The following is a 16,192-nucleotide window of genomic DNA, read 5'->3' as shown; positions in this document are numbered from 1 at the left end:
AAAGTATAACTACTGAGTTTCCTTGTTGGTTCTTCTCGGTAGAATCAACATTCCCAATCGTTAGTAGCTTGATATTAAATTAACCTTGTTAAATTACGATACAAGTGCTTCTTAGAGTCTACTAGAATAAAGTATATTTTGCTTTTGCTTACGGACTGTAATTGTGCAGCTGTGGATCTTAAATCTCCTTCCATTTTGAGAGGAAGGTGTGAAGGAGTTTATTTCATCGCGCCCTCTAATGTGGTTTGTGTGGCACATGCAGGTTTCCTGACGATGTTTTCCTTCACTATCGAACATAAATTAAAAAACACAAGCTTGTCTGCGCTTGAACCTTGACCTTCGTTTATGGTGTGTTTCTGCCACTGGTCCAAGTAGCCAATTAAGCAGAACAATAATTTAACAAAGAAAAAAATTACTCAAATAAATGTATTTTATTCGTGTATTTAGTATAGATATGAGAGAAGTTTACATGACGTTACTAACGGTTCAGGATGTAGAGCCGCTGTAGTATACCTAAAACAATTAGACGGAAACTCAGCAATTACTCAATAAATACTCATTAAACTAATTTCAGAACAAAGCGAATGTTATAGGTGAGGTTAAAAATAGCCAAACAGTACGATCTACTAGAACTGGCATATCAACACAAGTATGCACGGACAAATTTTACCTTTATTTCTGGTTATAAAATCATAATAAAAATGTACAACAACTTCCTACGTCGTGGACGCTTACTCCACTTGGCCCGTCTCACGTGCTCCGCCACTGGCGGGGTAATTGCGATCGCCATTAGCCTCGCCCCGGGCGATCCCGGTCGGGATAAGCGAACGATGATAGCCTTGTTTCATCCTGACCCTCGTGCTGTCAACTTGTCTTCTGATTTATTCTACGTCTCATTTTTATTACACTTTGATCGTTTCTTATATATCTATATATTTTAGTATATTTAGATGAAACAGGTGTATTATAAAATATATATTTGGTTTTGTTTGGGTGTTTTAATATCGATGAAATTTATTTGTAATAGAATTGTTAATACATAAATTAAAGGGTATTTTTACTAATTATATTTTTATTTGATTAAGGATTCCATAATATCCTACTGCTAAGACTATTGACAAGGCTAAGGAAACATATTGGACTTAATATTACCACTCAGTGAATGATTGACTTGTTGTATAAGTATTGCTGCGTTTATTGAATGTCAGTAAAGTTCTTAATTATTTTTTTTGATAACACGATTAGGTGGATTGGCACATGAGCCTTCTGATGGTAAGTGGTCACCACCGTGACATCGGCATTGGAGAAAATATTAAATATCTCAGTCAAAGCGCAACCAACCCCGGCAACTAAGATGTTCAGTTCATTAGTCTATTCTTGGATATTGACACTTTTTATGATGTGAATAAATATTAGCAGCTCTATATTGTCTGAAAAAAGTCCATCTACATATGAATATTCCATGGCGCAGTTGTCTTCACGTAGGTTTTTTTTAACACTATCCAAATAACCGATAAAAACAGTGGAGAGTCTTTAATTAATCATGATTCTTTGATTTGTTTTAGTACATTCTATACCTAATTCAATAAATAAATAATGTAGTTTTATTTACAGAAGGAAAGTTTCTTGAGAAATAAGGAACAGGGAATGAACTATATTATGAAAAAAGTTACTGAAATAAATCAACAAGTAACGGCGCGTAATCATTCTTCTGCCTTTATTTTATTTATTATCTTAAATTAAAAGTATTTGCAACGGAGTAGATATTTAACTTTCGTTTTATTTATTTGAAATAAAAAGACGGTTAATGAGCCACTTGAAAAGTGGTGGAGTTCTTTCTCAATACGCTTTGAATCGTAGGCTTAATTTTTATGTCCATGACTCACTCATGCTTAACACCAACAGTTTTTATCACTACTGTAAAACTAAAAACTATATAGATTACATACCTTGGCCATGAAGAGATTACGTCCAAGGCATTTTAAATTTAAAAAAAAAACGAACATCTGCTGGTGGTAACGATAAGAAATTTACAACCAATTAGGAAGTATGACTATGATCTCGTGAACGAAGCATTCGTAGATAATGTCGAAATATAGAGCTCCACCAAATAAAAATAAAAAACATTGTAAATATCCCGTTTATGATGTTGACCTAAGATCAATATTCAAGTATTTGACTCAAAGAAATACTGTCAAAAAATTACCAAATAAAGCACCTTAGTCGTAAAAAAACCGGCGAATGAAACAAGGGCTTAGTTATATATATTTATATACACAATACAATGCATTCAAAGAATGCCCTGTATGTATAGTTTAAAAAGTCATTAATTTTGTAATAATATTAAACTTAACATTTTTTATTAATTTTATCGTTTCTATTTACGTACTTCTAAATAAAGCTTATTATCATAAGTATGTTATACGATCACGTTCTCTTCGCTACCAGTAATTGCGATTGTCATTAGTCCCATTTGGGTCGATCTCGGCCTGGATAAGTCACCGCGGAGGCCTGACAGTTATGTATCAACACTCCATACACAACACAAACACAAGCAGCCCGTAAATGTCCCACTGCTGGGATAAAGGCCTCCTCTCCCTTTGAGGAGAAGGTTTGGAGCATATTCCACCACGCTGCTCCAATGCGGGTTGGCGGAATACACATGTGGCTGAATTTCGTTGAAATTAGACACATGCAGGTTTCCTCACGATGTTTTCCTTCACCGCTCCACTCACTCACTTCACACTCCATAACACAGACAATTTCTAGGAAGTTTGTACTTACGTAATTATTTATAACTAAAGAGATTTTATTGTTATTTTTTAATATTAAATAATATTTATTAGGTATACAGCATTTTATTAAAATTAATAGTTTTCAACTATGAATTTATAATTTCTTCATGTAACTAGAATTAATTATAAAAAGGTGTTTTCAAATTTCCATGAAATAATATTAATTACAAATTCGTTACAGAAATAAATAAACCACCTTTTAAAAAACTAAGTACATTTTAATGGATACGCTTTAAACGGAATTTACATTTTTTCTTGATCTTCAGACAAGTTTACTAGGAGCGAAACGGTTGGGAAGAGGTCGATTTATAAGAATCTCCTTTATTTTGCTGTAACTACTTCGTGTAATCGCACAGTCATTAGAGAGTGATACTCGGAGCCCACAAGAAACTCCGTTCATACTTTGTTACACAATTACTCCAACTTTTTACATATTCAAGTAAAACTATAGTTAGAGTCGTGATTATCGTCACAGATATGTGTTCTTATTATTTTGGTCCATGCAAATATGCGTTAGGATTTAGGTGTAAAGCCTTCTCCCCCTTATAATTAATTTAGTTTTCGCACGCTTTTCAAGCGTTTGGGTGTTGTAAGTGTCAGGTACATTCTGGAATACAAAGAATTCTTTGTGCTATTCCAAACTGTAATCTAAAGATCGGTTTAGCCGTGATTGAGTAACTAAATTATTTTATTATATTTAAATTCAGCTAAAAAATAATCAAGTCTACAATTATTATTGACTTTACTGTTTTGACAACGAAATATGTGATGCATTAGAAAATATTAACTGTTAATGACTTACGGCTTTACCTATAAATGGACGTGATTGGATAAAATATAAATTTTGATGTCGTTTTCTTCTTTCGAATGTGAAATCGATTAGGACAGAAAGAGAGGACTGAAATTCACGAAGCGTAATTCAGGAACTGACATCGCTACTTACGGAGGTTCCGTATGTGGAAAGTTCGAATAACTGATAGTATACGTCAGTTAGACAATTCTACTATCCGTAAGCGAAACGAGAGTAGAATAATATATTATCCAGGTATTGAACTATTTATAAATGTTGCCATTACATTAATGTCAGTTAGTAAAAAATCTTCTAAATACCTACGTTTTCAAAGTAGACAGATGGCTTAACATATTATTAAATATGTTTAATGCATATTTACGTTTTCTTTATTTCAGTTTTTTTCTTTTAATTTTTTATAGCAAATTATTCGCAGGAAATATATTAAAATGTATGTTACATCACTAGTGCGTGTAATTACCGCGGCCATTAGTCCCGGCGGGACGCGCGTCCCGGAATGGCGCGTGATGATACGCGGTTCGTTCAGGGTTATCAACATGAGAGTTTTATTTTCTGAGTAAGGAGTAAAATATAGCGGATTTTTTGGGTCAAAAAATCTAAAATGTTGAGTTAATTTAAAGGACCATAGAAAAAAAAAGAATACAATTTCATAAATGTTTTTCTAAAAATTAATTTAATTTTAAAATTAAATATAAAGTATATGCTTTATATTCAATATGAAAAAAATAAGGTTACTTATCATTGAGTGGTCCATAACAATATAACAGCTATCTATCTATAAAAAGAAGTAAGTAAATAAAATCTAATTTATTCATTATTTATGTCATATTTGCTCTTTCGAATCGGAGGTTTTACCTAATACATAATATATAATTAAGATTAAGATAAGAAGTTTTGGAGAAATTGCACATACATTATTGATCCAAAATGAACAAGGATATCAGAATATATTCAAAATTAAGGAATTGTATATCAATGTGGCTATGGCAATGGGCTACCTTACTTAAAACTATAATATAATAGAAATACAGATGGATAATAAAAATAAAAATACGTAATAATTACCAGAAGGAAAAGAATTGATATTAATAGTTTGTAATTATGGGGACTACTATTATTTTTTAATGAATTATACTTTTCGGCTTACCGATATATATATTTATAAAGCAAATTTTGAATAAAAAAGGGTAATTCAATGATCAGTATAAAATAACAGATGCAGTTTTTTTAATAACGAGTTTGAATCAAACAAAACAATTTAACACAATGAAAAATTTGGGGGCGCAAAAAACAACAGTAATCTGTAATTAAACAATCCCCGATTAAGCCCACCAGGGATGCTGATCCCGCAATCATATTCTGCATTGAGTCCCCTAATTATTCCAGAATCCCCGATTCCTGGGTCAGTTGTTAGTCCGTCCCGCGCGACCTAATGTTTGAATCGTAATTTATGACGCTAATTGCGATGCGTTGTGTTGCGTAACACGACAGAGACATAAAGTTTGATGAGGTTAAACTTAAACCAGTTCCTGGAATAATTTTAACTTGAATTTTGTACATATTAATTAAAAAAACTAGCACTAAAATTTAGCCAACAATATTTCAAATTTATACACCGTAGTTTATTTACATACTATTTGAAATAACAAATATAAAAAAATATTCGTATGTACGGACATCTAGTGACGAAAAGAAAAACCTATCAACGTAGTACCTTACAACTGCCACACTGTAGCTCATCCTGTTTTTGCCATTCGCTAAGAGATGGCGCTGATAAATTTTAGTTATTTACAGTACCATTTCCTTGTTACAGAATGCGCCAAACCAAGAACCAGTGTATCGCAAGGTGGCGATAGTAGAAAACTTTTTTGACATCATCTACACTGTTCATGTTGAATTGGAAGGAAGGCCAGGCAAACATGCAGGACAGAAACGAACATATAGAACTGTAAGTATTATTCAATCATTAATTTATTTAATTTTATAGGAGTTATATTTTTAAGAAAAATATTTTGTTTTATTTAGCTATATGGCTGACATCTAGTGTGTGGTTTTTGAACTAAGTTTTAAATGTCACTTAGTTGCTGAAATATACATAGATACCCAACAGATGGCAGGATACGTAATTTTAAGTTTTTCTTGTTATTAATTATTATTATTTATCGTTAACTTTTACTAAATTGAGTTTATTTTTTTCGGATACTCTAATTTATAAGGAATACATTATTATTTTTTAAAACGAAGTACTTAATAAATAATAACCGTAACACACTGCTAACATTGCTAATTGCTTACGACTTGGTGGTAGGGCTTTGTGCTCGTTTGGGTACCACCCTTTAATCTACCACCAAACAGCAGTACTTAGTATAGTTATGCTCCGGTTTGAAGGGTGAGTGAGCCAGTGAAACTACAAGCATAAGGGACATAACATCTTAGTTTCCAGGGTTCGTAGTGCATTGGGGATATATCAGAAGAAAAAACAATAATTATTAATGGTAATTATATTCATTAAAATAGCGAAGGTTATTGACCAGATGTTTATGAGTCTAATAGAAGTGAAAATTTCCTCCTTTTTGGAAGCAAAGTTACAAGAAGCTACTTTACAAATTACAAAAGGGATATTAATAGTGCCTAGAAAGAATAAATATCTAATTATAAACTAATAATAACTAATTATAATCTCATGTATTTTGAGTGGGCGAATTAATTGGATCGTATTTTAGATTATTATTAATTAATTATAATAGGGTTTGATATACACGTCGTATAGCACCTACATAAAATATTTTAGAACAAATATTTATTAATGTCATATAATTTAATTATTATCGTTTTTGCCAACAGATAACGGAGACTTACGCATTTCTCCCTCGAGAAGCGGTCACGCGCTTCCTGACCGGATGTGCGGAGTGCGCACGGCGCCCGCGCAGTGCCTCTCCTCCACCACTCCCGACACCGTCACCCTCGCCCACAAGACACCCTACTTACCTACCATTTCTACCCCACTGCGCGCCAGACTATACCCGAAATTGGGAATCCGAAATCGACGCGGCACAAAATTACTCATTTGAACCGAAATTTGATTACACTGATCTACAGCCTCTTAAAAAAGTTGAAAGTCCTAAACCCCCCGAAGAAGAAGAACCTACATACATTGAGTTAACTTCAAAGAAAAGCAATGGATTTGATGCAACCACACTCTTTAATAGAAGTTCCTCTGTTGAACCCTTCCGAGAAGAAGAACCAGTGAGAACTGATCCTGAAATAGACAAAGATGATAGTGTTATTGATGTTGAAGATGTCAGATCTGACAGTCCACCTCCTTTAATTCATCAGAAGAAAGAAGAATTAAATAATACAGAAGAAGTGCATAACGAAAATACTAGGGCGGCAGAAGACAGTGAAGTTGATAATACGGATTGTAAAAGAGAAAAGAAATACAATCCGTTAGACGTGGCAAATTTAACGTCAAAAGATCCACCGAAGTCGAGGTCGCCACCACGAAAAAAGTTGTTACCCTCGAGTATAGACTACCTTCATTCCTATGGGAGGCTACCGAAACCGTGGAGGCCTGATGGCGGAGTGTTTTATGGCGGAGATGATATGGACTACAGCGTGCCAATTACCACAGCGTACTTGAAGCATATGCGCAGCATGGGGTGCCATGATCGCATGGACTTGGACAATAAGGTCAGTTAAATTTATTTTACTTATTCGTAGCATTACAAATATTTATATTTTTACTCCTGAGATTTTTCGTTCTTAATTTAAATCTTTTTTAATTCAAATCAATTGTAAGTAATGAATTTTTTATGAAAACTCCTTTTATTGTCTTATTAATTTTAAAATAATTAATGCTTTCTTTAAATCATTTTAAAAACTCCTGCTATAAAGCTCCGTAGAGCTTATCGTACTTATCATAACATTTTTATTTTATTTCATAACTTATTTATGTGTAAATCACTGACTCCGATCCGTACAAATGTATCCGACCACTCGTTAAAACTCGAAATTCCCAGCCATAACCCTTTTCGGTTTTAAACCGCAAAATGTATTTTTCTCTATATAAATATTTAGGAAAATAAACATAATGCGAAATTGCGAGCGGGTTTAACCCTAGCTTAAACTTTGCGAACTAGCTAAAGCCGGCGGTCTGTTCGACCCACAAACGCGCCTTTGTAGAGAACTCGTGCCCCTTGTTATGATTTGGAAACTCTCTTCGATACGTACTGAGTTTATAATATAACTACCTACGCCTGGTTTTACTCGCTGTTTTATTTTTGATAATATATTCCTAAATAACATTAAGAAGGTCGTGGTCTTTCTCGTCATCACCCTTTTACCTAACACAGAGTCTCAAAACAATGACAATTAAATATACATAAATTTTTGAACGTCTTTCGTTCAATAATTTTTTACATTTTTTGACATTTACAATAGTCATATTAAACTAATGAAATATCTCTTGTTTTTCTTTGTAAATGTAATAAGTATTCATAACATAAGCAGCCCGTAAATGTCCCACTGCTGGGATAAAGGCCTCCTCTCCCTTTGAGGAGAAAGTTTGGAGCATATTCCACCACGCTGCTCCAATGCGGGTTGGCGGAATACACATGTGACTGAATTTCGTTGAAATTAGACACATGCAGGTTTCCTCACGATGTTTTCCTTCACCGCCGAGCACGAGATGAATTATAAACACAAATTAAGCACATGAAATATCAGTGGTGCCTGCCTGGGTTTGAACCCGAAATCATCGGTTAAGATGCACGCGTTCTAACCACTGGGCCATCTCGGCTCTTAATAAGTATTCATTGATATTATTTTAAAATGTTTGATTTCAAAAATAATTAATGGATTTTTTACCAACTTTGACTAACTTTGACTACTGTATTTATCATTTCTGTATTTATTGTGTCTCAAGCAATAAATTATTAATTGACAATGATTCATTATTATTAAAGTGGAGAAAAGCTGCATCAATTTATTGAGTCATATGACATAGGCGAAAGTTACCTTTGAAATAATGAAACATTTAAAACGCAAAAAAATGTAGTGTGTACGTTTCTAAGATCTTTTAATTCAGCAAAAAAATAGAAATGTGGCCCATTAAGAGAAACTTGTCGAAATTGAAGGATAAAAAACTGATTTCATCTGACGAATGGTGAGAGATTTCTTGGTAAAGTTTTTCACGTTACCAGGCCATCAGGATTTATAGGCGGTCGCACCTGACAAGTAACCGTGTGACGCCAGCGGCGGCCCTTGCGACCGATTGATTCAGAATGTCCCACACAAAGGACGAGCGTTACACTATAATCGGGCGCCGCATCTTTTCTAACTCATTTTTCTCGCTTGAAGCGAGGGTGTTGGGTGGGGAGGTACGAGGTTTCATCAAAGGGGGCGTCACGGTATTAGACAAGACACAAAAACGATGCCCGACGGAGAACTGAGCAAGTACAATTTCTGACGGTTTTTTGCGATAGGTTTTCGTTCCAACGATAATGTTTGTTGGGAATTATGAAGCGGATGGACGGTTCATATAATATTCGCTGTTGTGTGTGCCAAAGGATATTTATTTCGTCTCATGTATTTTGAGTGGGCGAATTAATTAGATCGTATTTTAGATTATTATAAAGCATATTGTCTTCTAAAAATCTTGCTGAAATAACAAGATATAAAAAATAATAAAATTATTTTTTTTAGAAATAAAATAAAATAACTGAGAGACACCTTAAAGACTTACCATTTAAAATTGATTCATCTGAACGAGAGCTCTGGAAATGGTACATTAATCACAAACATTAAACCCAGTAATATTCAGAGTTTAGGTCCGACCTTTTCCACCGTGTTTCTCCCGAAGGGTCAGTCGCAGACCGTAAGAGGGTACGGTCCCTTCGACCCCCGAAAGTGCCTCTCCCCATCGCAGTGCGACTTGTAAGATTGATTGGGGCTCCTTCAGTCCATTGCTGCCCCCCCTGTGGGATATTCGTCCCTCCCTACTTTTTTCTCGAATACTAAAGACACGGATTTAGGATCGCTGGATGGATTAATCACTTAGCTTAGGAAACTTACTGTAGATTTTACGAGACTGCTACAGTTTGATAAGATGTTTAAATTATTTAATATTTGCGTATTTAAAATGAAATGTGTCTTGATATTTAAGCTTCATATATTATTTATTAGTACATTACTGGTTCGATATCTTTAACAGAATGTAATATGTAGATATCACTTTTTTTAAACAAATCCTTAACATTCCGTTAGAGTACAAACGTTGAAAGAAATAAAAAATAAAGTTCTATATATGTATGTATGTACATACAAGAATAGTTGAACTTGCGCTTAAATGTCACATCCAGTGGTTCTAAGCCCGCACCCACCCCCCTTTTTTTTCTCCTACAGGGGCTGTTAATAACACGACCGGCTATTTTATTCGTCGGCCGGCACTTGCGGCTCGTGCGACGGCTTTGATGTCAGAGATTAGGAGTTTGTTTAATTCTAGCTCAGTATGTTATTGTACGTACAAATGGAGCTTTTGATGTGTATTGTTTCAGCTTTTGTCTGTAATAAAAAATGTTTCTTTTGATAATCTTCACTGGTTCTAGCTCTTTGTCTAAATAACGAAATGTCTGGAGTTTGTATTGGACTTCTTTAAAACGTTCATTTCGTTTTTATGTATTTGATTGGATGAAGTTTTTTTTTTATAATTGATATTAATACTTATGATAAGTGAATTGTATCTGAAATAAGCAATAAGGCTATATTATACATTCGTAACTATAACAATGGGTATAGTAATTTTTTTTTGTTTAAAGTATACTAGTTGTACATCCAACTTTTATAGCTTAAATTGCCAAACCATTTCTTAGTGAGTGTCTACATCGCGTAACGAATAACTATGCTAAATTTTAAGTCAATCGGACCTATAGTTTCAGAGAATTCGTGACGAGTCAGCCAGTGGTATTTCGCTTTTGGATGGGTCTAACTTTTACACTTTTAATGTTTTTATTTTAAAGAATATTATGGACCTTCCATATAATTATTGTTTTGGCACGATTAGATAGTTAAAATGTAGCAAAAAAATCTTACGAAATATTATTTAAATACTAAAAATCATTAATTTAAAACGGTGAAATATATGACCTTGACATTAATTTAAAGTTTGAATTTATTTTGAATATCTCTTTTAAACCGTAACATCAGTGGTTATCACCGCATTTTACACTTAACATTGAACTGTATTTAGTTTTCCAAACGGATTGACAGATTTATCACGAACGGATGCATCGCAGTCGACCTTGAACGATGACATAATTAAGTTTTGTCCCCCTTTCGATCGATTCTGCGTTTCGTTAACTAGAGGGTCTTTTCGGCCCTCACGACATTTCTAGGGTTAGTTATCCCTATTAAATATGATTTGCAACAAATCAATCGAATTTAAAACCTATTTCGTTTGTAATAAGAATAAAAATAAAACCCGTTTTAAAGTCGGTAACTGTTTATTTATGGAATACACATGCTCTTAGTCGGTCTATAGAGATTATTTATTGTCACTTTATATTATTGTTAATGACCTACATTTTTATGAACAGTTCAAAGAGCCCTGTCACAGTCCGTTTCAAAATCAGCTGATGTTTCATTGTGTTGAACGCGTGTGTATCGTGAGATTTGAAAATGAGTTTATTGGGTAAGGGAAAAACTTAACGGTTCTATAAAAATAAATCCTATTCGTGGTTTTTTTAAGAATAATTTGTATGATTTTTTATAAAGCTCGAAATTATTACGTATTTTTTTCATATTAATATTAAAAAACCTTTTTTATTATTACGTGTCAGAAAAATCTGTATGGTGCGGTATGATATGCGTCGCGTAGCAACGTAAGAGACAGTTCGATTCTATATCGTTCGAGTTTTTCGAGTTATTGTCGTATTTACTCCTAGCACAACTTGAATGCTTCCTCAAACAAAATATTTTGTCTAATCATTGATAATTATATCAAAAATTATAAACATTAAACTCGCCTTTATACATGTTTCATGTTATGCAATAAAGTAATGAATACCCGCCCTACATACATACAAACAAATTTCACCTCTTTATAATAGAAGACTATGTCGGAAAGTAAATAATAATAATATTTTATATGTAAAAGTCACTGCTATCTCGTCGTTATATAATTTAGAACACGTTTTAAATAGTTTATTATATTGAAACCAAAACTCTAGGTAGTAACTTCATCATTATTATATAACAATTTGACGACAGAATCCTTGATTCGAAATTGAAAAATTCTTACTGTAAGAGATATCTCAGACCGCCTCTATTCGACCGGCCATCTGTCACTTGACCCTTTGGTAGAGACGTTATTATATCGATTTTTATATATTTTTTCGATTAATTTGAAATAAAAATCTATAAATAAATCTACTAAACAATATCCTCTCGGAAGATTTTTGGAATTAATTCCACCACTTACACCAATGCGGGTTTATGGACACAGGCATGTTTCCTTAAGTTCTTTTCTTTAATCAACAAGCACAAAAGACGCCATGAAAATTCCGTGGTAATTTACTTGTTTTGGCTGTTATTATGGATATTCGAAATATACTTAAGGTAGAAGTTTTTAATAGTTAATAATGATGTTCTAGAGAAAGCATAACCCACTCATCAGATATTCTATCGCCAAACAGCAGTACTCATTATTGTTGTGTTCCGGTTTGAAGAGTGAGTGAGCCAGTGTAACTACAGGCATAAGGGATATAACGTCTTCTTTCCCAAGGTCTGCGGTGCAAACAAATGGTTACTATTTCTTGCAGCGCCAATTTCTATAGAAGGTGATGATCATTTAAAATCTGGTGCCTGATTTGTCTGTCTAACTACCAATATCATAAAAAATATATATTTATGCTTCGTATGTTCTTTATAGATCTTCTAAATTTATATTTATGTCATAAAGAAATTAGCGATGATAACGAAAATATACGTGAATTTAACGATAAAAACTTGGAATAACATAACGACGATTGTGACGTCAATTGCTTGGTGTTATAGATGTAGATTAAGAACACAAACGAATATTAATAAACACAGAACATTTTAATGCAGTCCTATCTTAGGCTGCGGGGTATTCGTTATTAATAAATGAAAACGTTGAGAATATATTTGAGCTAAGGTTCGAGTGGATCTCTAGCACACGTTGCCAACTTGGGGCTAAGTCACAAAACGCTGTTTAAGGCTTAGGGCACACTCTATTTTTAATGCTTAATAATAATTAATGTAAAAAGAATAATTAATCAATATAATTCTTATCGTTTTTTATTGATACAATCAAAAGTGTTTGAATTATAATATTATAATAAAATGGCTGTTTAGTAATTTGATTTGAAAAATTTCGGTTCCTTTCATATATGTTTTTTGTTGTATATTTTTATGATGATATATTAAAAACCTGAAATAATATATAGGCCGAGATGACCCAGAGCTCTTAAGTCCAATGACCGTGATCCAAGGACGCGAGTTTGCTCACCTAAAATTTGAATTTGTTCTCATTTGTTTCTTTTATGAATTCTGATAATATATACTGTTGAATTATTGCATTTTATGTTCGATATTGCTGAAACACATCTGTATAATATTATGTTTTTAATTCGAATTTCCGCTAGTTTTATATTGCTAAGTTTTAGTTTTTTTTCTTACAATATCAGTGGTTAATTAATTTATAAATGGCGTATAGCATTACCGTGTAACCCGTACCTTAAGACCCGGGTGGATGCCAGCCCCCTCGTTTACCCTGCTTACCGCTACCAGGCGAGCATAGCGTACTGAGAATTTTAACGGAATTAGTCGCGAGCCCGCCTGCAGGGCGCCGCAGTAACTCACCGCACGTACAACTTTCCACCTAAGTATGAACCCCTGTTCCTTATCATGCTACACATAGAGGTTAAAATACGAAATAAAGAGTAAAAACGTTGCCTACCGTACTAGGAGCGATGGGAAGGAGCTACCGCCCACCTCCACACCTAGTTTTAGCGCCTAGTAACTCGCGAGGTGTCTACACGCAACAGAATTAACCAACCGAAAATAAGGGTAACCGACTTTAAAGGAATGAGGTTCTGTGCCATGTCGCAGTAATGGCTGAGATTGTAGGCATCGCAACGCTGCATGTAGTCGCACCCATACAAGTGGGTAAAAATACTTACAATTTATTAAACTTTATGAACTATCTCGAGGTTGAGGTTTTATATATTTATCTTTATATCTGGAAAATTAGGGGTAAACCGTCTAAAGAAACTAACTGTTTTATAATTTATGTTCGCCAACGCAGTTCATTATTGCATTAAATGAATATAAACACAACTTAGATTTCTATATAAATTTTCTCAATAATTTATATGAATTGATTACATGCACTTATTGCTAAAGATTTTGTAATAATCCTTTACTGAATTAATTCCTGTTATCCTTTTTTAATAACAAGTGTACACCGCCGTAATTAAGTATGTATTTTATTTAATTTCATAAAGTGTATTTTTGTATTCCTTTAATTTGTTGAACTTTATTTCGAACCAATTTACAAATGATAGCTTTAGATGTTCAATAAACTTTTTTTTCGCAAACAGTAAATGTTTTTTGATATGTAATCAATGTACATAAGGCTTTATAGTTTATAGTTGATAAATACATGTGTAAAGAGCATTATTCTTGAATGAAATCAATTTTAAAACATTAGAAAAGTTAGTTCGTGATTAGGTCGACATGTCACGAAGGGTGAACGATTTTAGTGCTTGTGTTCATGCATGGGGCTATTTACTGCCCTTTATGTAGTGACCTATTTAAATTTTATACAAATTAAAACTCTACGGTAAAGTATTAAGGTCCAATATTCATTGGATACTGTGCGTTGGGTTAATATGAATAGTGGACCCATCTTATCCGATGATAGAAGGGTAATAATAACGATGTGTGTTTGTATTTTCCTTTATGGTTAAATTAAATTTCATAGACAATTTATATTTGCTACTTTTTTTTTGATACATTTTCATTTTTATATTTAAATAGATATATGACATCTATACATTCGTATTTAATACCAATTATAAATGACTTCGTGAAAATATTTCAGTAGGCCTTTTCTCAGCAATATTTTTTTCCAAAAACTACTTTTATGTTAAATTAATTATATTATATAAAATTAAATTTGTATATACGTATATATTATAGTATAAATAGAAATAACTATAATGCTCTACCCACATCTGTGTTTGGGGACCGAGGGCAGACAAAAATCAGGCTCGAATGAGTTTCAGGGCCTCAATAAATGTTTTAAGGGTGCGTAAATCATTACCGCGCGCACCCGACCCGACGGACTAGGCTCGTCACGACGTAGATCGCTGATAAATCAGATGCGGTATAACATTATTTTTTTCTATTCATCTTAACACTTGTAATCCGCTCGATATCTCAAAGGTTTGTTAAAAGAGAACTCTTATTGTAATTACGTACATTAATTAATTATACTTTTATTTTCTTATAATTTTTTTTTGTATTATGTTGATACGTTATACAACATTTCGTATGTTTTTATTAAATCTAATATATAAGATTATATGGATAAGAAGCGTGTATTTAGGGGGTTTTGTTAGCTATACTATGAGATTTTCGATACTCTTATAAAAAAATCTCAATTTAATTCCTGTTATCCTACAAATATTATATATGTGATGTTAGTTTGGATCTTTGTCATTACGTCACTCAAAAACTTTGGGATAAAGATAAATACCTGCTTAATACCTAACCCCTACCCTCTCATACGTGGGCAGATGCTTGTATATTTATAAATTAATAATTCAGTAGTATTGATTATTATAGCACAAATATAAGCGATACCTCAGAATGTGTTGGTAATCAGCTGGAGATGCAAGATGTTGATTCTCAAGTCATATAGCTTAAAAAAATAACCTGTACCTAAAGGAGTTCTTGAGGTGATTTTGCTTTTGCCTCATCCTAATTCTCTTTTAAAGTTATGATCTCTTGGTAGTTCGGTCCCAGCCTCACCCGCGGGAGCCCTTGGTACAACTCAACCCCATATAATCTGCACTGACAGCGTCGCGGGCCGACCCGGCCTTTGCTAATGTTGTATATCTTATAGCTTATGTTATCCTAGTTGCTAGATATTTATGGATAAAACGTACCTATCCGTACGCTCCTAGTAAACTGAATAAAAATAATTTTGATGATTTTTTTTTTTAAATAATATATAGATAATAAAGCAATTAATGTTTGACAAAAAATAAACTATTTAATGATAATTACTTTTCTCTATTAAATATAGTACATAACATTTATTAGGTAATTTATTTACGTATCCAAACGTGCAAATAAAAAAATATATTTGTAATTACGGATTAACAAATATATATTTAAACTTCCTTGCAGATTTAAAAGGATTGTGTTTACATTGACTCCCATTAGACTCGCTCATTTTCATGCAATATAAAATTGCTTACAATAACGATTTGATTAACTTTAAAATCACGTAGTTAGTCTAAGAATAACTTTACTTTCGACGGCCTACTTTTCTTCACAT

General features: G+C 33.1%; 1 protein-coding gene across 3 annotated transcripts in view; it reads left to right on the top strand.

Annotated features, from left to right (window-relative positions):
* LOC125073327 (nucleolar protein 4) overlaps nt 1-16,192 on the top strand; it is a 133,855-nt gene that overhangs the window by 58,178 nt on the left and 59,485 nt on the right. For all 3 annotated transcript variants that reach the window (XM_047684114.1, XM_047684113.1, XM_047684112.1), the window contains exons 3-4: nt 5,420-5,554; nt 6,451-7,296. In XM_047684114.1, coding sequence (XP_047540070.1) covers nt 5,420-5,554; nt 6,451-7,296 — 981 coding nt within the window. The remainder of the gene's footprint in view (nt 1-5,419; nt 5,555-6,450; nt 7,297-16,192) is intronic.

The sequence above is a fragment of the Vanessa atalanta genome, chromosome 24 (genome assembly GCF_905147765.1).
Source record: "Vanessa atalanta chromosome 24, ilVanAtal1.2, whole genome shotgun sequence".
Classification (NCBI taxonomy): domain Eukaryota; kingdom Metazoa; phylum Arthropoda; class Insecta; order Lepidoptera; family Nymphalidae; genus Vanessa; species Vanessa atalanta.
The sequence above is the reverse complement of the archived record's forward strand: the minus strand, read 5'-3'. Positions and strand labels throughout refer to the sequence as shown.